The sequence below is a fragment of the Epithele typhae genome, assembly GCF_022376455.1.
Source record: "Epithele typhae strain CBS 203.58 chromosome Unknown BXZ73scaffold_6, whole genome shotgun sequence".
Taxonomy (NCBI): Eukaryota; Fungi; Basidiomycota; class Agaricomycetes; order Polyporales; family Epitheliaceae; genus Epithele; species Epithele typhae.
In genome coordinates this window covers 421,992-443,339 of record NW_025954197.1, presented here as the reverse complement: position 1 = coordinate 443,339, position 21,348 = coordinate 421,992, and the positions used below count along the sequence as shown (strand labels likewise).

At 57.6% G+C, this 21,348-nt stretch overlaps 5 protein-coding genes across 5 annotated transcripts; 4 read left to right on the top strand and 1 right to left on the bottom strand.

The window, feature by feature from the left end:
- Nucleotides 1-4: 4 nt before the first annotated feature.
- On the top strand, nt 5-1,766 carry BXZ73DRAFT_98090 (uncharacterized protein; the record flags this gene model as incomplete). Its single annotated transcript, XM_048027591.1, has 10 exons — nt 5-30; nt 96-130; nt 193-362; nt 423-444; nt 533-562; nt 620-714; nt 778-875; nt 1,255-1,306; nt 1,371-1,402; nt 1,457-1,766. The coding sequence occupies 10 exons, from the start codon at nt 5-7 to the stop codon at nt 1,764-1,766; spliced, it is 870 nt and encodes a 289-aa protein (XP_047881181.1).
- A 1,421-nt stretch (nt 1,767-3,187) lies between these two features.
- On the top strand, nt 3,188-3,456 carry BXZ73DRAFT_98089 (uncharacterized protein; the record flags this gene model as incomplete). Its single annotated transcript, XM_048027590.1, has 2 exons — nt 3,188-3,349; nt 3,415-3,456. The coding sequence occupies 2 exons, from the start codon at nt 3,188-3,190 to the stop codon at nt 3,454-3,456; spliced, it is 204 nt and encodes a 67-aa protein (XP_047881180.1).
- A 3,765-nt stretch (nt 3,457-7,221) lies between these two features.
- BXZ73DRAFT_22216 (uncharacterized protein) lies at nt 7,222-10,519 on the top strand (the record flags this gene model as incomplete). Its single annotated transcript, XM_048017641.1, has 9 exons — nt 7,222-7,356; nt 7,404-7,561; nt 7,611-7,747; nt 7,806-8,271; nt 8,327-8,436; nt 8,499-9,164; nt 9,222-9,920; nt 9,973-10,087; nt 10,150-10,519. Coding segments are annotated over 9 exons (2,856 nt in total), but the record flags the coding sequence as incomplete, so codon positions are not given.
- A 5,009-nt stretch (nt 10,520-15,528) lies between these two features.
- Nucleotides 15,529-17,290, bottom strand: BXZ73DRAFT_98087 (uncharacterized protein; the record flags this gene model as incomplete). Its single annotated transcript, XM_048027589.1, has 11 exons — nt 15,529-15,841; nt 15,897-16,034; nt 16,091-16,106; nt 16,327-16,351; nt 16,404-16,505; nt 16,568-16,662; nt 16,719-16,745; nt 16,837-16,858; nt 16,920-17,089; nt 17,134-17,189; nt 17,250-17,290. The coding sequence occupies 11 exons, from the start codon at nt 17,288-17,290 to the stop codon at nt 15,529-15,531; spliced, it is 1,005 nt and encodes a 334-aa protein (XP_047881178.1).
- Nucleotides 17,291-19,519: 2,229 nt separating this feature from the next.
- BXZ73DRAFT_98086 (uncharacterized protein) lies at nt 19,520-20,694 on the top strand (the record flags this gene model as incomplete). Its single annotated transcript, XM_048027588.1, has 5 exons — nt 19,520-19,675; nt 19,733-19,814; nt 19,850-20,025; nt 20,186-20,525; nt 20,582-20,694. 5 exons carry the CDS (start codon nt 19,520-19,522, stop codon nt 20,692-20,694), a joined length of 867 nt encoding a protein of 288 aa, XP_047881177.1.
- Between the last annotated feature and the right edge of the window lie 654 nt (nt 20,695-21,348).

Here is a 21,348-nt window from a genome sequence, read left to right as displayed (position 1 = left end):
AGCTATGGAAAGTCCGATCACTCTGAGCGCGTACGTTAACTTCTTGCTGTTGCAAGATGGTACCGCGATTTCGCATGCTCATGTATGTGAGCCAGGCTTCAGAGTCGATGGGCGGTGGTCGGGTCCCTCGGTAAGTAGCATTTCTGGAGTACGAATTTGAAAAGCTACTCTGACGCATTCTCTCGTTCCCAGCCATCGTCGGCTACGACTATTTCCTCACACTTGATCGCGAGATTCAGTACATCTGGAAGAGGAAGATCTCGAGTGCAAGCGTGATCTATATCGTCATACGTTACTCCTCATTGGCCTCCAACGTCCTCACGCTCCTCAATTTCTTCTCCTGGCCGGGCAAATCAACACCAGTGAGAGCATTTCCGGACCCCGACAAATGCTAGACTTCTCTGACCCCCTTGATGTGACAGAAGTACGCACGCCGCCGCTCCCGTTCGCGCATCAGCTTTTTTGCAGTGCACACACTTATCTGCGCTACCGCCCCGCAGATGTAACGCGCTCGCACTGGCTTTCTCTGCAGTGGTTATCGCCATTATCGTGTGCTCTGCGGGTGGGTTCTTGATTCGGAACCTGACTTCTGCCAATGACTAATCACTGTGTGCCGCAGTGTTCTCGTCATTGCGAGCGCACGCGCTGTGCCAACGCAAAATCATCTCCTACCTCATTTTAGCGCTAGGGGTTGGGAACGCTGTTCCCTCGGTTGTGAGCACTCTCATCCTTTCTTTCAGCTTGACTGTGTCCAGCTCAACTCTGGGCTTTTCTCAGTATGGGGCGATCATGACTCGGGCCAGCTACAACCCAGGACCCGACAACATCAACGCCATGTGCAACATGGATTTCTCGCGATTCACGGTCTTCCGCAAGTGAGTGGGCTAGGTCTATCGTGAGGCAAGCTCGGGCTGATCACCTCCTTCCATAGTAGTCCGTTATCGCTTTTTCCCTCAGTAGACGTCTCTTAACTTATACTAAACAGCGATCTTGGTCGGGCGTTCCTGCGGGGTTATCGGCGACCTGCTGGTTCTTATTTTGACATGGAAGTATGCAGCACCGCGTAGAGGAAGCGCACACCAGAGGTTTACAGTTACATCGGCCTTTTTTCGCGATGGTAACTGCGTTGTTTTGTGTCATTGAGTCTGTGCGTTGACGCATCCGCTTCACTGCAGGTATTGCATACTTCGGGTGTGCCATACGTCCCTCCGTTTCGCGTTTGCTCTCCTCGCTCACACATTATACTTCCGACAGTGCACTCCTCGTTGTCAACGTCATGAACCTTGCCTTCATCGACAACCTTCAGGTAACACCGTGCCTCATGTGCCTGATACCACCGTCAAAGTGCAAGGCTGATGTCACCTTTCCAGCTCCTGTTCCTTCTCATCGATGCGCTCACTGTGTGCGTATTCCCGCTGTTTCGCCACGCTTTCTTTCCCTGCTGACGACGATGCAGCACGACCGTGATCTTGACCTGCCGCTTCGTCCTCGACTTATTCGAAGCGAGCGCGATCGCGCCCGCTGGCTCGCGCCCCACAGTACGCCTCTCGACCGTGCCCACTTCGCGGCCGACGCGCCCGCTCGCGCCCCGACACGTCGACGGTCCCGGCCCGACCAGCTCTTCACGAGGAATTTTCGACAGCCGGCGCAGAATGGAAGACAGCGAGAGCGTCTACAGCACCACGGATGACTACGACTTCGAGCTCCAGCCTGTGAGCTCGAAAGGACGAAAATCGAACGTGCGCCCTCTCGTATCGGAGCCGTGAGCATGTAGGACGTGTTTGTGAGTTATGTATATCCCGGAGCTGTAACTATGCATGTGTCTTGGAGCGTCCGAGTTGTGATATTTGCGGCTGTTTGGCACCGCAGAATGATTACTTGGGAGATATCCTGACGCGGCTGATCACCAACATGACAGAAATATGGGCATAGAAGCATGACGCACATATTCGGTGCTTGAAGAGAGGGGTGTCACATACGCAATGACAGTGCCTACACCGAGGTATCCGACTACCAGGAACAGTGCGGACGAATTTGAAAATCGTCGGCACCAAACATGTTGGATCTCTGAGCCGAGGGTCAGGATCCGGATATCACTGGAATATAGATTATGTAACACGTATGTGGTCGTGACGTGACTGAACGCGTTAAGTCACGCGATGCGCTCCAGCCCGATGAGAGGCGCCGGCTCCGACCTCTCCCCGCACCGTTCACGCTGTTTTCCAGTCTTACAACTCTCGCGCACCCTCGTATTCTGCACCGTCAATAATGGACAGCGTGACCCTCCGCTCCCAAGCAACAGACATGATATCGAAGACAGCGTACTAGTCGACGACTGTAAGCCTCGCGTGTCTAACGCAGCCCATTGCTCAGCCGCTGACCGAATGGACGCCTGTCTAGGCGTGAAGCTCTGCGAGAATCACAACATTTCTGGCGACGATCTCTTCTACAAGACAAGTGAGAGGCCGTCCCCTTCAGCCGCGGCCCCCGCCAGTTCAGCGGGCAGGACCTTAACGACGACCCGGCGCGACCTGGCGAAGCGTGTGGGGGTACACAAGACGCTTTTCTCGCGCGGGAAGCACTCCGGGCTCCAGCCGCGCAACTTCGGCGGGCCCTCGGCGGTGGCGGCGCGCGGAGGGTGTCCGCCGTTTGGGACCCTGGGCCCGATGGGGGCGCCGGTGAAGGGGAAGGTGCCAATCCCCGTGGCGAGAAGGATGTGTTTGATATGGTGCGGGTGGGGGGGGAGGAGGACGCCGGTGGCTGGACCGAGCAGGGTGGACTTCGTGAGTCCGGCGATGGACAAGAATTCGAGGAAGAGGCAAACCTGTGAGTGTCTTTCTTGAGAGGTCAGGCGAACTTGCTGAGCTCTGGAGCGCTGTAGACCATTACATGAAACCACTGGGAAGAAGTGAAGGTACGTTACGTACTCTCTGTTTTGGGAATCCTCAATCAACCTCTGGCAGTCCTGGACCATAGGATCGACTACTTTGGAGAACAGGTGAAAGAGCCCTCTAACATAGCGGAGCTATCTGCAGTGATGGATGTGCGTGATTCGCATATTTTCCCTTCTATCTGTATTCATCTTCCTCAAGGACGACGTCGTCGTAGTCGGTCGAATCGCTCAGGATTCCGAGTCGGGATCGGGGACCTCGCCGAGTCGTCACTGCTTCTCCAGTCATCATGATACATGGGTTCGGGCGCGCGGATTCCCCTCCACTTCGATTCCGACCCGAAGATGCGAAAGGGCAAGAAGGGACTCGCGGGTCACGGGCTGTTCCTGGGAGTTAATATCGCACTGAAGGGCAAGAACGAAGGAAGCGGCTCGTTCCTTACTTCAGAAGCTCTGTGGGTGAGTGCATGACATTCTAGACCTGTGTGGTGGTTAATGCTCGTATACTCAACTGGCTCCCCTAGAGCCTGCGCCCCCTTCGCTATGATGCCCAGCAACTAGTTTGAAGGCTACAAAGCCTGCCGTGGTCCTCCTGGTAAGCGAGGTTTCATGCGTACTGAACGCAACGATTACTGACTCTGACGGTCAGCTGTTTATTGATAGCATGTATCCTATGATCAAGGCGGGGGACGTTGACTCTACGCCTGAAGATATGTTCGACGCGCCCGAGGTCACCCTGGGCCAGCCTCCGACGGCCGCGGCGTCGAACCTTTGCCGGCACATCCTCTCGCAGCGGAGCTTCCCTCTTCCCACTCGCGGCCGCGCACGAAGCCAACCTCGACGTGACGCATGCAGAGCTGCTCAGCCTCGCGCTCGAACCGGACGACACGGATGCCGACGCGGAGCCATGCCCGGGGCGGCGACGACGACTCGAGCATAACGCGGTGCGCTCCGGACGCTGCCTTGTCGGCTGAAGCATTTCTTCAAGGTTAGTGTCGTATTCATCGCCTCCTGCTGCCTTAGCCCAATGTAGATCGGGGATGATACAGTTGCGATCGACTCTCCAAGTTGATGTATGCCATCGTCGAGGTCGTAGACTATACAAGCGTTTGTGCTTTAGTCAACAGAGTGTAGGCTCTACAATGTCGTTATCTGTGCTGTGCCGATACCACGATTTTAGACCTTCTTCCATTGTATGTATGTTTGAATTTAATGACGATGGTGGTTGCAAAGGCACATAACTAGTGAGGAGTCAGGCATGTGCAGACGATGGAGTGGAAGTCATCGAATGTGTGAGACTGTCATGTCTGAGAATCATAGATAGCAGTAGTGCGACAGCTATTGTTCAAGTACGTATCGAGGCAATAGGACGTGATCATCCAGGAGGGCATGATAGGATCTGGCAGCTACCGTTGAGCAGATCTCAATGTAGGGTCAAATCACAATGCGGCGACTGGTAAGCGTGAGTATTTTCGCAACTCCACTCTACATCGGAGATGGATGAGTCGGCTGCCTTCGCGATGCGCACGACGTTCTTGGCCTGTACATGTGTTTGGTCAATGAAGCTCGTGCGCTAGAAAGAAGACCGGGCCACATGCCTGCTTGATCATAGGTACGCCAACCATCTCCATGCCTCCTACGATCTTGAAGTCAGCGGCTCCCCGGTTTGTACCTTTGAAACCTGGCAAAAATGTGGACTGGACTACTTCGACCTGGGTGTGAAGGATTACTCGCTGTGGACTGGTGCTCCACCCATCCCTCACTCGGCAAGGGTCATCTACCCCACACCCACCGCCCCTACGTTGTGCCCGTCTTCGCATCCAGTCGAGGTCTTTGTAGTTGACACACACCTTTGCGGTGTCAGCAAGCGATATCACGGACTTCCCATGAACACAGAACAGGCTCACCGTGTCAATTACACCGAGCCCGAATGCTTTCACCGTGACGACATGAGAACGAATCATGCTCTCGTCCGCGCAGTCTAAAACCGTGGCCCGCAATCACAGACCCTACACCCACAATCTTCCGCAGCGGACTATTTAGGCCCAGCCGAGACTAAGTTTCCCGTGCTGTAGTCAAGACATGCAAGAAGGACACACCAGTAATGCCGACATCTTCCCTCCCGTACCCGGTCCCCAAGTCGACTCCTACGCCGCGATCTCGCCGAGGTTGTACATCGCCCGTGCGCTCTCTACGCTCGCTACGAGTCTCACAGGCGGTGATCCCGACCTTCGGAAGGTGTGCTTCTGGGATGCGGCGTGTATCTGCTCCGAGATCTAGTCTAGGTCTTGCGCGGAGTGGTTGTTGGGGAGGACGATAGTGCGCACATATGGAAGGGAGAGCTGTCTCATGTGAGGGACACATGAGCCTCATGCAATCGAATCAAAGGGATGGATATAAAAGGGGACGAGTTACTCACCGTTGCTGGGTATCATCAGGCTCGAAAAACGCCGTTGCACTCGAGTTCAGTCTCGCGGAAATCCGTTCGGGCAACGGAAGGCTGTCTAAAGGCGTGTGTATGGATATGAGCTTCTATAACCCTCTTGAAAGCGCATGTAGCAAACGCACAGACAGGAAGTGGTGAAGCCGCGCTCTTGCGCTCTTCTTATCTTCGGGGGAGGCGTACGCTGTCCTCCGGTCGTATGTGATCGCATCCGTGGTACTAGTCAATGGCCCCTCCAGCATGAGTCCCACTGATGAGATACGACACAGGTTTTCATGTTGAGATGGACTTGACGAGCGGGGAATACATACTGGTGGAGAGCGCGGCAGAAGAAAGACTGGTCCCGGAAAGGCAAGAGATGTTTTGTGTTTGTTAGAGAGCGGGCCAAAGCAGGGCAGCGAGATGGTGTGAACGTTGGAGATGGCAGGAATCAGGATGAGGGGCCACTGGTGATCCTGGGGCACTGGACGAGCGCTTCGAAACTTGTCCTCGACACCTTTCCACTGACTTCGACAACTCACACGTTCGAAGCAGACTCGCTCACCGAAAGGCCCGCCGTCATTCTCCTACCCGAACCGAACCGTCGCTCCCGTGTTCTCCAAAAACACGACGGCTGCAACAGTGCCAGTGCAAAGCGTCCCTGATCAGATCCTTCGACGTCTTCGGGATTCTCTCCTTGCGGTCACGCAGCCTTCGGTGCAACTTCAGCATGAAACTCAAGCTGCTAGCCGAAGATCAGGCAGGCACCCGAAGTAAGGGCTGGACGCGGGGTTAAAGGCCCCGCCCCACGTTTCAAACGAGTATGGCACGGACCTCCGAGCGCCGCGTCGTCTGCTCCAGGATCCCGTGGACTTCGGAGAAGTAGGGCTACGCATTCGCAAGTACCACCGTGCAGACTACGAGAATGTGACGCAGTGCATATGCGTGCCGTATACATTCTCTTGCCCGAGGAGCCATTACAGGGTGGGTTCTCTCTTCACAGGAATGGCTCGCAGTTGTAAACGAGAAGCTGAATGCCAGTGGTCAGGTGTGCGTTTGACCCGGGACGGCCCTGACCGGGTTCAAGTTCGCCGACACCATCTAATGTCAACGCTGAGATGGCCCTCCCATTCTATTTTCTCTCCGTTGGGTACGTGAGACAGCAGTAATGTTCCTCGTTAGCTCACTGCCGCCCGAAGGATCCCGTGGTCAACCATAGAGCCGCTCTCGCAAAGCTGAGCCCCAGCGTCGAGTGTATTGAGAGGAGTGCTGACCACCATGTGGTGCTTTGCTGAAGCTGTGGAGGGTACGGTCCCACTATGAAGCTGTGAATAGCAACGAGATGTCTCGACGCCGCCTCCAAAATTGCGTGCACTCTTCGACGACCCGTCTGCAGTCCTGTTCATCAGGTCTGGACCAGCCTGTGGTCCTCGATTCCTGACACTCGCATCATTCTGTACGTCTTTTGTTCTCACTAGCGTTAGGCTGAGTCACGACTCCGCCACAGAGCGTCCTAACTTTCTCGCAGGCTTAACTCGGGCAGCGAATACGAAGGCTGGTTGCCGCGCATTCTGTGACACACTGGAGCCTTTCCTTGACCTATTGATCTTTCGTGCGCGTGCAGTTCTGACGCCCCGCTCTCTATGACAGCTGTCTCTACCCGCCATTAGAAGGGCCTCGACTGCCGATGTACCGGGGCCCCCCTGGCCGGCCTTCCGTAGTGTCTGCATAGACACGACAAAAATACTCGGACAGGCCAGATATGGACGTGTCTCCGGAGGATTCCACCGAGTGCTGGTGCGCTTGCAAGCTCTTCCGTTGAGGTACATAAACACGACGAAGGGGCCACTGTTTCTCTACCCGCTCACCAACTCACCAACTCCCTCCACACTCCTGAATTCTTGCAATCATGTGCTCCGACGAGAACGGCGCTCACCACACGCTCTTGTACCTCAACGCTCAGCTGGAGGCTTTGTACAACAGCGCGAAGCATTGCCTCGCTGAGCACAGTGGGTCACGCCGCCCAGAGAGTCGTATGTTCAGTGTCATTGTTACCGCCACCATTCCTGCATTAACAGAGGATCTCCAGAGCACAACTACGCCCTCGCGAAATATAGCGCCTCTGGCTTGGACGGTACCTTCGATGTCGCTTTCCACGCCACTTTTGGCAGGCCCGTCCTGCAGTTTATCTGTGGCCACGACGCCGTCCTTCACCTCACTCTGGATGAAAGCCGCTTTGTTGTAGGCGGGTAAGTTCGCATCATGGCTCAGTATATGAATCCCAGTTCATACTGTTAGCAGGGTCTCGACGCTATACCCGACTCCTCTCAGGGTTACTTATCGCATCCCCTTCGAGAGACGCTCCATCTATGGGGAAACCCTTCTCATTGGTGAATATGAGAGCGCGATCAACCTACTGATCCTCGACTTCGAGAGTGAGTGCTCATCCGATCGATTTGCTTTGCCTCTTGCTCAACTATGTTCCTTTTCAAGACTCGGTTCTTCTTTCTACCTTGCCGCATGTTTCATTCGGGAACGTCCAGCTCACCCGTTTCCTCGCGGGCTATCTTCGATTGCTCCAGGAAGCTGGCAACCATGTCTTCTTCTCCCCTCCGAAGTTTGGTCCCTACAGCCCGGTGATGATCACCGACTACGCTCTCTTGGACCTCCCTGAGGCTTTCTTCCACAACTCCATCCGAGGGATCAGCGTCGACAAGATCAACACCTATCTTACTTCGATCTGGCTCAAGTCGTCCATGCTTTCTTACCGCGGCATCAACGGCGAGAAGGTTGACTGGCCTCTTCGACTCCTCGCACAGTTCAACACGAGGTCTTACGGGCAAGGGACGTACGGTCGCTTCCGTATGGGACTGGAGCCTCCTACCGTTGAGATCGTGTGCGACAAGGAGCTCATCGTTTACTTCAACATCGACGAGCTTGATTGTTTCGATCACAATGGGTGTGTAGTTCATTCATCCGGTTCCTCTCATGTCAGGCTGACCCGTTGAATGAAGGAACGTCACTCACTCTTTCAAGGACTGGAAGATTGCTCTAGTCGTCGACGTTTTGTACCTTAACGAAGCTGACAGTCGCGTTGTGACCCTTCGGCTCGACTATGACAAAGGTACGTTCTCACTGACTGATCACATCGTGGAGTGTGACTCAATGTTTCTTTGACACACTTAGAGCCGCGCTACCATGATTTGAAGTCATACTTCCCCGGTCTCGTCGAGGACGATGCGGTGTGCGGCGAACAGACGGAACTTCTCGTGCGATTCTTTACCAAGGAATACCTCCGCCTCCTGAAGGACGCCCACTACGACATTCTGTACACCCACGACACCCGCTGGGAGACAGTCCACAAGCCTCTTGAGCACCCCTCCGGTGGGTGGGAAGTCGGTCTTCCGGATCACTCTCGTGACTCGATCCGGCACACGCACATGTACGGCTTCGACCAGGTCACCGCGCTCTCGCACGGCTCGCTCGACGCGCACTTCGCTTCGCTCCGCAAGAGGACGCACGGCATCCTGCGCAAGTGGAACCACGACAAGTTCTTCAGCGCCAGGTTCAAGCCGCTCACGGTCCGTCTTCTAAGCGACAACCGCGCGATCGTGTGGGTGCACCTCAAGGGCGGCATCCTCACCACACTCCGCGAGTGGGTGCCGTCGCTGGAGCCCGACGCGACCGCTACTTTCGGGGAGTGGCGCCTCGCCTTCGAGGTGCCACTGAAGAAGTGCACGCAACAAGAGCTGGAGGGCTTTGATTCGGTCGAATACAAGAACACCGTGGCCTTCGAGAAGCACGGTGTCGCCGAAGACTTTGAGCTCAACCACGTCTATCTCGACCTCCAGAGTACGTTTGAACTGCATCGATGTTTTGTCATGTTTCAGCCACTCACGCTCTTTGCAGACGCCGATTACATCCACGACTACTCGCTGTTCGCGGACCTCACCCACGACAAGCAGGGGATCCGCCACTCCGTCCTCAAGCTCCAGGCGGCCATCCACTACATGACTCAACACTACTTCCCAGCCCTCTGCGAGCACACCTTCCACGTCCTCACCAGCGTCCCCGTCTGGAAGGCGAACACGACTCTCCCCTCCTCCTACGCGCTCACGAGCGTCGACTTCCAAGTCTACTCCTCCGCGCCCGTCACGCGCAAGAATTGGGCGCACGTCTCGGCCGGGCACGAGCCCGTGCTCGTCGTCTTCGGCATGACCGCGCACCGCCCCCCGCCCGCGCACCACCTCGACTGGTCCGCGAGCTGGGTCGTGCACGCCGACGCCGCGCGCAGCTTCTCCCACGGGACGCTCAGCATCGCGCGGCGCGTGTTCATGGACGAGCGCGTCCTCGCGCTCCTCGCGCGCGTCAACGTGCTCACCACGCTCGTCCCGCACCGCGCGGACGCCCTTGAGCAGCCCGACTTCCGCGGGCTCCAGCTCGTACCCTGGGCCCGCCATGAGCAGCGCAAGCAGTGGCCGGCCGAGTGGGTCATTCAGCCCACGGCGGACGACGGCACGCTCCAGTACCTCTGGCAGCATGACGAGCGCTGGCAGTACGACTCGCGTGGCAACGCGAACCCGACGAACACCTCGCGTGGCGTGTCTTGTGAGTTTGTGCTCGGGATCAGTTGACGCAGGATGTTAATGGGACCCATCAGGCGTCACGCGCAATTATGTGGAGCTCCCGACCGCCGTCAAGCAAGGCGCTCTGAGCATCAGGATCGGCGGCGAGGTCCAGCTCAGTATTTCGCTGCAGAACGCAAGGACCTACACGTACGCCCGCGTCTCCCGTCGTACCGCTCCCACCGTGCTCACCACTCCCATCCCCTTTGCAGCGCGCGCGCCTCCGTCAGCTGGTCGACGCACGTCACCGTCCACACGCTCGGGAACACCATCACGGTCGACACCGTCGGCTCGCACGACCCCGCCTTCACCCCCGCCACGTACGCGATCGGGCTCGACGTCGTCCCGCTCGCCGAGCTCGAGCTCTCCGCGACGCTCGCGGACCCCGCCAAGCTCCTCGCCGACGCGTTCCCGCCCAAGGTGGACCTCGACGGGCTCGTGCGCGAGCTCCGCGCGTTCGAGGGCGCGTGGCAGTACTGCTTCCCGCTCGCGGGCGCGGGCGCGTACGCGCTCGCGAGCCCCGTCTTCAACGCGGACGGGGACCTGCTCTTTGAGCTCCGGCGGCACGGCGCGGGCGCGGGCGAGGGCGAGGGCGGGCGGCGGCTCCGCCAGAAGCGGGCGCCGCTCGCGCTCACGAACGGGAGCGCGCCCGGGGTCACGAACGGGAGCGGGCTCAAGTTGCTGCAGCTCGCCACGCCGCGCGTTGAGAAGGTGGCGGATGGGAACGCGCCCGAGACCGCGCCGGAGTCCACGAACGGGAGCGCGCCGGAGGTGCTGCCGCTCGCCACCCCGCGCATCGGGGTTGAGGTTGAGGCCTTGAAGCCTGAGGTCGCTGAGGAGGTCGCGGGCGGGAATGCGCCCGAGTCCACGAAGGAGAGCGCGCCGGAGTTCACGAACGGGAGCGCGCCCGAGTCGCTGCAGCTCGCCACACCGCGCACCGGGGTTGAGGTCGCCGAGGAGGTCGCGGACGGGAACGGGGCGTACAACGGCAATGGTGAGTGCCCCGCTGTGATGATTCTCTGGGAAATGCGAGCTGACGCGTGGCTTTGTAGGGAACCCGATCTTGAAGAAGTCGATTGGTGCCGCCCCGGAGTCCTCGGAGTATGCTCCGAGTCCGAGCTCGCTCGAGGTCGGGGATGAGTCACAGGCCTCCATCAGCGTCGCAGAGTGAGTATCTGCTCCGCGGCAACGTGTCGATGGAAGTGGGATGCAGTTCAATAGTTCCGCGAGTATGTCTCTGAACACGTCGGGAAGATGAGAGTTTGTTCCCGTTGTCGTATTGTACGCACATCGTAATCATGAATTTTGAGTGGTTCACAACAGCCCCGTTAGTTGGTTCTTGTCCGATCTAGTCCCTCGAACATGAGCTTGCTAGTAGTGCATACGGCTGAGCAAGTACTCAAGCGAACTCGGCCACTCTGGCAGGACATCGTGGATCTGGCGCCCGTAGCTGTTGGAGACACCGTGTGGCTCACACACAGCGCTGTGTCGCGCGGGAGCACGCCGAACAACTTGATATTGGAGGTGGAGACGAGACGAACGTGCTCATCACCGCGACCAGGTCACCGCATGGGGACAGCGCGAAGCCTGCCCTCATGACTCCCAGGCAAACCCATCCCTTCGCGTTGAACGCCGGCGACCTCGTTGATGTGGGCAGCAGTGTGGGCATCCATTCCCCTCTGAGGTCGCGTCAGTTCTAACGCGTCATCCATTTATCAAAGATAATAATAATAATAATCCGACGCTTTCTCCCGGGGCCCGGGATTGAACGATGGACGATTCAAAGTCAATGTTCCCTTGTTTGGTGAGTGCTGCAACAACCGTCGGCGACAGTTGGGCCCGGAGACAGCGGCATGTACCGTCAGGCCCAAGGGCTTGCAAGAGCGCGACGCGCAAGGGCGGCGGACGAACGCTGAAACAACCATGCACCCGCTTCTTGGGCGCAAGTGCTAACGCAGAAGGGGCTATACACGCTTTTGAAGTGCGCATCTAGCTCGCGCGCGTAGTCAACGGCGACGCGCAGCACGACGAGAACAAGGCGGGCGACGAGCAGAGTCGGCTGGCCATGGAGGCAGCGAAGATCCAGGATCATCCAACTCGACTCCGGTCGGGACTTGGCGGTCTCGCCTCCTTTGAGAAGGCCCCATGAGCGCCCGCCCCTTCGTGTCACCGCGACGATGTATGAGTGACCGATCCACGTGCGGCGGCAACATACGGCTTGTAGCCATGCCAAGATGCGGGCCTAGAGGCTCAAGGACGACGCTCTCGCAGCGATCTCATCATCTCAGCGTGACCGAAGCGTGTCTTCGATTGCTGCTTGTCCAACGCCCCGAGCGCGGGTGGTTGTCGTCGCCCGGAGCCGAGGGGATGCTGAGAGTGCAGGCGGACCCGAGTGGTGCCGGTGAGGTGCGCGGGAAGAAGCGCAAGCCGAGGCGGGAGTCGTGGCCAGCGAGACGGTGGGCGCTTGTTCGGGGGAGTAGCGACGACTTCTTTCGGATCACGCGGACGGGCGACTCTCCGACTGCACCAGTCCTACCATCCGAGTATCCTCACCCAGATCCTCCCTCCGTGCATGAGCCAAGTCTTGAGCCGCGCGGTGAGCATGGCTCGCAGTTCTCAACCGGATTGCGAATTCGGTGACGTGCGCGCCTTACTAACCCCGCAACATCCCTTTCCGTGGCAACGTCTAGATGAGAGAATATCCGAATATGGTCTACTCTGGCTCGCTCGCTCCTGCGCGAAGCGCTCCCGGTACGTAACCTCATCCAGGTCAGTCCAGGTCTGGTGTGTATAAGGACGCGCCGGTTCTTGATCGCGCCCATACAGAGCACCCACTTGACGTTTGCACCTACCAACGCCTCTCCGACGCTTGTCGCAGCTATGGGCAGTGCGTACGTACGAGTCTTTTGATTGTAACACGAGCTCGCGTGCTCACGTACTGCCCGAGCCAGTCTTCAGAATAAGTGGGTGGTGATCGGAGGCGTCAGTAGGTGGCACACCCGGAGTACGAATCAGAATCGGCTGACCTCTTCTCTCTCGTTCACAGCCGTCATCAGCTACGACTACCTCCTCACTCTTGATCGCGAGATTCAGTACATATGGAGGGGGAAGATCACCAGTGCAAGCGCGATCTACATCGTCACACGTTACTCCTCATTGGCCTCCAACGTGCTCACCTTCCTCAATCTCTTCCCTTGGCCGGGCGAATCGTCATCAGTGAGAGTCTTCCTGAGCCCCGACAAACACAAGTTGACGCCTCTGACGCCCTTGACCTGGCAGATGTACGCACCCGGCCGCGCCTGTTCGCGCCTCGGTTATTCTCCCGTGCACACACTAATCTGCGTCACCGCCCCGCAGGTGTACCGGGACTACGGCGGCTTTTTCTGTAATGGGTGCCGTCATTATTATGGGCGCCGCGGGTGAGTTCTTGAGTCGCAAGCTCGGATCTGCAGTGAACTGTATGCCGTAGTGTTCTCGTCTCTGCGAGCGCAAGCGCTGTGCCAATGCAAACGCATGTCCTACTTCGTTTTAGTGCTAGGGTCCGGGAACGCCGTTCCCTTGGTTGTGAGCATTCACATCCTCTGTTCCCCCTAGCTGTGTCCAACTCAACCTTACTCAGTATGCTGCGATCCATAACAAGTCCACGTACAACCCAGGACTCAACAACGTCGACGCCATCTGCGACGTGGATCTATCGCAGTTCATGTCATTCCGCGAGTGAGTGGGCTAGACGTGTCGTGAATCAGGCTCGGGCTGATCACCTACTTTCACAGGGGTCCGTTATCGCTTTCTCCCCCAGCAGACATCCCCTAACTTGACGCCACACAGGGATCATTCTCGGGCGTGCCTGCGGGGTTGTCTGCGACTTGCTGGTCCTTCTGTTGACGTGGAGACATGCAAGGCCGTGGAGAGGAAGCACGCATCAAAGGTTCTCCCTTACGACGGCGTTTTTTCAGAATGGTAACTACGTCGTTGTGGGTTATCGAGTCCGTAAATTGACACCTCCGCTACATCGTAGGTGTTCTATACTTCGTGTGAGGCATACGTCCCTCCCGCGTTTGTTCTCGTCGCTCACACGTCAAGCTTCCAGCGTCCTCCTCCTTGTGAACGTCCTGAACCTGTGTTTCGTCAACAACGTCCAGGCAAGGCTGCATCTAATGCGCTCGGTGCCTCCACCAAAGTTCGAACCTGACGTTTCCTTTCCAGCTCTCACTCGATTTCATCGGTGCGCTGAGCGCGTGGGTTTTCCTGCTATTCTGCTCCGTTATCCTTGCTGACGACTTCCCGGTGCAGCACGGCGGCGGTGCTGACCTGCCGCTTCATCCTCGACTTGTTCGAAGCGAGCATGCGGACACGCTGGGCCGGCACCGGCCCGACACTACACCTCTCGAACGTGCCCACTTTAAGGCCGTCGCGCTCGCTCGCGTTCGAAGACGCCCGCGGTCCCGGTGCGACTGGACATTCCCAACGAATATTCAACGCGGACATCGTCTGGCGCAGAGCGGAACTTGACAGCGAGGGCGTCGACGGTACCACTGCGGACGACCACGACTTCGAGGTCGAGCTCCAGTCTGTGAACCCGGAACGACGAAGATCGGACGTGCAGCCGCACAGATCGAGATCGCGGTCGTGAGCATGTGACTAAGATCCCGAACCTATGCTTAAATTATTACTTATGTCTCGGAAGCGTCGTGATGATGTTTGTGGCTGCTTGTCACCACAGAATGACTGCTCAGCAGGAACAGTAACGATATGCCGTCATGCCGATGACGCGTCCTTCCACGCGCCGACCCGACCCGAGCGCGGAGTCGGGAGCAAAGAACAAGGTCGATAGCTCCGTACTGAGCGAAGACCAGTGGTGAGTTGGACGGAGTCAAGTGAAAGAAACGATGGGAGTGCTCACAACCGGGGGGAGGGCGTTACCGGCCCCCGGCGTTCAAACGAGGAAGGAGATGGGTTTGCGTCGGCACAGCGCGCGCGCGCAATGACGAGAGCACTGCGGTATATAGCGATTAGTCACTGCGGACCTCAGCTTTCAAATCAAACGTACAATAATCTAGCTGGCGAGAGAAGAGATGCGCATACGGGACGGATGATATGTCGGCCCCCCGCGTGGATCGGGGAGAGCCAGAGGAGTCGCGGATTCATGCAAGGCCTTCAGGACAGGCGCCTCTCTGGGTCCGCGTTCGGGACGACGACGCTTTATTTGAACGAAGCCTGAACAGGGGAGACTAGACACAGGCCACGTGTGCGGTTCGGCATGCGGCCTTCAACGTTTCAACAACTGGGCAAATTCCCGGACATCCACAGTGGTCGAGCTAGCGCACCCTTTTCGATGTTCGCCCTCTGACGCGCACGTTGTTTTTGGACTGCACGGGTGTGCTGATGAGTCTCCGTGGCCGGAGGGCTCCTGTTCTGTGCCCCCGGTGCGTTGAAGGCCATGATTGCTGTCGTTGGCACAGTGACGTCATATGGTCGCCGTTTCTTCTGAGCAGTCATTTCGTGGTGACAAACAACCACAGACGTCACGACGCTGCATCCAAGCCACATGCATAACTTCGGGATCTGAATCGCAGGCCCCCCCTACATGATCACGAGTCCGATGGGTGCACACCCGATTTTCGTTGTTGCGGGTTCACAGAGTGGAGCTCGAAATCGTAGTCGTCCGTGGTGCAGTAGACGCTCTCGCTGTCTTCTGTCTTGCGCCGGCTGACACCCCCGTCGAAAATTGCTTGAGAATTTCCAGCGGCGCTGAGACCGCCGAAGTGTCGGGACGCGAGCGAGCGCGAGGGTACCATGCTGGGCATGGCGGAGAGGCGTATTGTGGGGCCAGTGCCGAAGCGTGTCCTCGTGCTCGCCTCGAACAAGTCGAGGATGAAGCGGCAGGTCAGCACCGCCGCCGTGCTGCACCGGGAGGCCATCAGCAGAAATAAAGGAGCGGGGTGGCGAGAAAACCCACGCGCTCAGAGCACCGATGAAATCGAGCGAGAGCTGGAAAGAAAACATCAGCTTTGGAGGCATCACGCGCATGAGGTGCAGCGTCACCTGGATGTTGTTGATGAAGGCAAGGTTCGTGACGTTGACGGCGAGGAGTGCACTGGAAGCACAATGTGTGAGCGACGAGAACGAACGCGGGAGGGACGGATGGCTCACACGAAGTATAGAACACCTACGGTGGAGTGGAGGTGTCAATTTACGGACTAAATGACCCACAACATTGTAGATACCATTCTGAAAAAACGCCGTCGTAAGGGTGAACCCCTGGTGTGCGCTTCCTCTCCACGGTCTTGCGTATCTCCACGTCAACACAATGACCAGCAAGTCGCAGATAATTCCACAGGAACGCCCGACGATGATCGCTGTTTAGTATCAAGTTCAGAGACGACTACCTATGGAGGAAGTGATAACTGACCCCTGTGCAAGTAAGTGATTAGCCAGACCTTTATTCATGACACGCCTAGCCCACCCACTTGCGGAAGGATATAAAGTGCGAGAAATCCACGTCGCAGACGCCGTCGACGCCGTTGATTCCGGGGTTGTAGATGACCTTATTCTTGATCGCTCCATACTGAACGAAGCCCAGGGTTGAGTCGGACAGAGTCAAGTGGAAGCAAAGATGGGAGTGCTCACAACCGAGGGAACGGCATTACCAGCGCCTAACGCCAAAACAAGGTAGGAAATGAGTTTGCGTTGGCACAGCGCGTGCGCTCGCAGTGACGAGAACACTGTGACATACAGTGATTAGTAATTGCAGAATTGAGCTTTCCGATCAAGAACCCACCCGCGGAGGACATGATAATGACGGCAGCTGTTGTAGAAAAAGACAGTGCAAGCGCGTTACACCTGCAGGGTGGTAGCGCAAATTAGTGTGTGCATTGCAAAAAGGCTGACACGCGAACAGGCGCGGCCAGGTGCATACATCTGCCGGATAAAGGGGGTCAGAGGCGTCCAGCATTTCTTTCAGGCTAGGGAAGGCTCTCACTGTTGTTGACTTCCTCGGCCAAGGAAAGAAATTGAAGAGCGTGAGGACGTTGGCGATCAATGAGGAGTAACGTATGACGATATAGATCACGCTTGCACTCGTGATCTTCCTCTTCCAGATGTATTGAATCTCGTGATCAAGTGTGAGGAAGTAGTCGTAGCCGACTATGGCTGGCAACGATAGAATGCGTCAGAATAGCTTTTCAAGTTCGTACCCCGGCGGGAATACCACTTGCCGGTGGATCCGACCACCGCCCATCGACTCTGAAGACTGGCTTCCGTACGTGAACATAGGAACTCGCGACAACATCTTGCAACAGCTAGGACGTACGCGCTGAGAGTGATTTGACTTCCCATAGCTGCGACCGACATTGAAGAAGTGCTCGAGATCAAGCCGGGAGCAGGGTACAGCTGCGTCAAGTATAGCCACGACCAAGAACCGGAGCGTTCTTATACACCCAGACCTTCATCACGGCACATGCCCGAAACGCTGCGCGCAGGGGCGAGTAAGTTAGACTTGACCAAACGCGGGTATGCTCTCATGGGGACGTCGCCGCGGGGAAGTAAGGCGGCGGGAAGGCCGATGTTTCCTTCCCTGCTGCACGCAAGCCGCACGTCATCGAATTCGAAATCCGGTTGAACGCTGGTGGGATGAAACGGAACAACGGGTAAAGTCAGAATATACGCATGACAGCCGCTTTGAAGCGAACATACACACCACTTTTCACTGTGGCAAGCTTGCACCGCGCGGAAGGCCACTGATGCACAGGAGAGTCTTGCGGTGCGGACGACGATGCTACGTAACAGAATAATGCCAACCTGTATCGGGGTGACGTATGGTGACAACTCGTCGCCACGCGCACTGGGAGGGGAGCACGTTGTGGTCTGGGAATAAGTCGTCCCGACCATAAGCGCCCTAAGTCTCCAGCGCTAGGGGCGCCGCGATCTAAGGCACACCTAGTTGCCCTGAGAGAGAGACTCTACCCCAGGGCCCCCTAGGCACGTACGACGGACGACGGACGACGGTGGATTGCCCTCAGCTCTCATGAGCTTTGCGGCCTTCAAATTCAAGTGCGGACCCCGTTGTCCGTCGTTGCGGATGATCATTGTGTAGGAGGTGGACTAGGGAAGACAGTAGGCCAGAGGAGTCGGTTCACGTTGATCATGATGCCGTCGTGGTGGGTGTATTGCATTGTTGGAGCCACTGTGACCGTGTTTCGACGTGAGCGCAGGTGAGCAGTCGAAACAACGCATGTACACTGCGACTATTCGGAATATAGATCATGGGACAACAATGTTACAGACATCAACCGAATACAGAAGAGGTGTGGAGAGCAAAGGTTGACACGTGACATTTTGTACAGGCAGTGCAACAATAGAGCAAAACACAAGCGCAGAATGCATGCTGGGTGCTTGAAGGGAGGAGACAGCAATGATGACGTGCACGAGAAGCCACAGCCGACGGAAACAGTCACCGTTCCGAGACGGTGACACAAGGCGCAACAAACCGAGACACCGAAACAGAGAACGTAGACGAGCCATGCAGTAAAAACAAGAGAGTATTCCACACGTAAACGCATACATCCACTGCGGGACGAACCCACCCAGCGCCGGGCTTTGAGCAATTCTGATGCATGCGACACTTGCGTGCCTGTGGGAATGGAAATGTGGTCAACGGCGGCGAGGTCAAGTAGGGAGTAGGCCAGAAATCGCGAGAGGGAGATGAGGGATATGCGGCGGCATCGGCAAACACGAAGACGTACCGTGCATCGGGAGATCATGACACCGTGGGAGGTGGGCGCGAGCTCGTCGAGGAGGAGGATGTCGCCCACTTGCAAGACGGATTGCCAAAAGGAAGGGTTGACATCGTGGCGGAAATGCTGCTCGAGCTTGACGTACAGCGGGATATTGGACGGTTTATAGAAACAACACACCTAGTATTGATTGTATGCACATCCGCCTGATAAATTACCGCCCCACACGGCCAAAGGAAGGGTGTGGTGGGCCTGTTGAGGCGTCGAAGTATGATCAGAAATGTGTTGGATAGGACATTCGTCGGACACACCTTATCATGATCCCGGCCATCGCATGAAGCCCTCATATGAACTTGGGCAAGGTTTATTTCGCCTTTTCAGCATACTGAGAGTGTTGTGACTTGTCCTCAGGCGACGTGTCGAATGGTGCAAATGCAGTGGGAGGTGAGAGGCGACTCGTATTTGGCGCCCGTGTCCTTCGCGTCTCGAATCTCGATGGCCAACACACGCTGCCTTTCTCATCTCTCTTCTTGACCCAATCTCGTTCTTCCTTCCTCCATCCCCGCATCTCGCCTCATATCGCGAGTATGTGATCATACTTAGTGCCACTCCAGCTGTAGGAGCGGCGGCACACCAAGCGCGAGCATCGCTCAAGAGCTCAGACGTGCATTTCAAGAAGGCTTTAGTTTTTCGCGGCGGATGAAGCGTGGATCGCTGAGTACTTACTTGTCCTCACGCGCTATCCGCCCGCCCACCACCTCGACTGGTCCGCGTCCTGGGTGGTGCACGCCGAGGCCGCGTGCAGCTTCTCCCGCGGGACGCTCAGGCGCGTCGCGCGGCGCTGTTCATGGACGAGCGTGTGCTCGCGCTCCTTGCCCGCGTCAACGTGCTCACCACGCTCGTCCCACACCGCGCGGACGCCCTCGAGCAGCCCGAGTTCCGCGGATTCCAGCTCGCGCCCTGGGCCCGCCATGAGCAGCGCAAGCAGTGGCCAACCGAGTGGGTCATTCAGCCCATGGCGGACGATGGCACGCTCCAGTACCTCTGACAGCACGACGAGCGCTGGCAGTACGACTCGCGCGGCAACGCGAACCCGACGAACACCTCGCGCGGCGTGTCTTATGAGTTTACGCTCGGGATCGGTTGACGCGGGATGCTGATGCACGAGACCTATCAGGCGTCACGCGCAACTATGTGGAGCTCCCGACTGTCATCAAGCAAGGCGCTCTGAGCATCAGGATCGGCGGTCAGGTCCAGCTTAGCATCTCGCTGCAGGACTCGAAGTCCTACGCGCACGGCCCCGTCTCCCGTCCTACCGCTCCCGCTGTGCTCACCGCTCCCGTCCCCCTTGCAGTGCGCGCGCCTCCGTCAGCTGGCCGACGCACGTCACCATCCACACGCTCGGGAACACGATCAGGGTCGACGCCGGCGGCTCGCACGATCCCGTCTTCCCCCCCCCCCGCCACGTACTCGATCGAGCCCGATACCGTCCGTTCCGCTGGCCGGGCTCGAGCGGTCCGCGACGCCCGCGGACCCCGCCAAGCTCCTCGCCGACGCGTTCCCGCCCAAGGTGGACCTCGACGGGCTCGTGCGCGAGCTCCGCGCGTTCGAGGGCGCATGGCGGTACTGCTTCCCGCTCGCGAGCCTGGTCTTCCACGCGGACGGGGACCTGCTTTTTGAGCTCCGCCAGCACGGCACGGGCGCGGGTGAAGGCGACGGCGGGCGGCGGCTCCCCCATCGGAAGCGGGCGCCGCTCGCGTTCGCGAGTGGGACTGCGCCCGAGTTGCTGCGGCTCGCCACCCCGCGCGTCGGGGCTGGGGTGGCGAACGGGAGCGGGGCGTACAACGGTAGTGGTGGGTGCGTCAGTGTGATAAAGCTGGGAAGTGCGAGCTGATGTGTCGCTCTGTAGGCAACCCGATCTTGAAGGAGTCGATTGGTGCCGCCCTGGAGTCCCCTGAGCATGCTCCGAGCAAGCTCGAGGTGGGGGACGAGTTGCAGGCCTCCATTAGCGTCTCGGAGTGAGGACCTGCTGGATGCCAGCCTATCGATAGAACTGGAAGCAGGATGCAGTTCAACTGTTCCGCAAGTCTGTCACTGAACCCGTTGTGGAGATGAGAGTTGTGTTCCCGTCATCGTATTTTACGCACATCGTAACTATGGATTTTGGGTGGATCACAGCATCCCCGTCAGTTCGTTGACATCTAACGTAGTCCTTCGCAGCTGAGCAAGTACTGGAGCTGGCTCGGCCACTCTGACAGAACATCGTGTATCTAGCGCCCATGGCTGTTGGAGACACGGTGTGGCTCACACATGGAGCTGCGTCGCGCGTGAGCACGCCGAACACCTGGGTGTTGGATGTGGAGACAAGATGAGCGTGCTCATCACCGCGACGATCGATAGCTCACTGCATAGGGACAGCCCGAAGCCTCCATCTGCCTTCGCCCTTGGCAGTGCCCTCACGACTCCCAGGCAAACCCATCCCTTCGCGTTGCATGAAAGCTAGCGACCTCGTCGACGTGGGCAGCATTGTGCGCATCCATTCCCCTCTGAGTTCGCGTCGGTTCTGACGCGTCATCCATTTATCGGAGTTAATGTTCCGACGCTTTCTCCTGGGGCCTGAGATCGAACGATGGACGATTCAAAGTCAATGTTTCCTTATTTGGTGAGTGCTGCAAC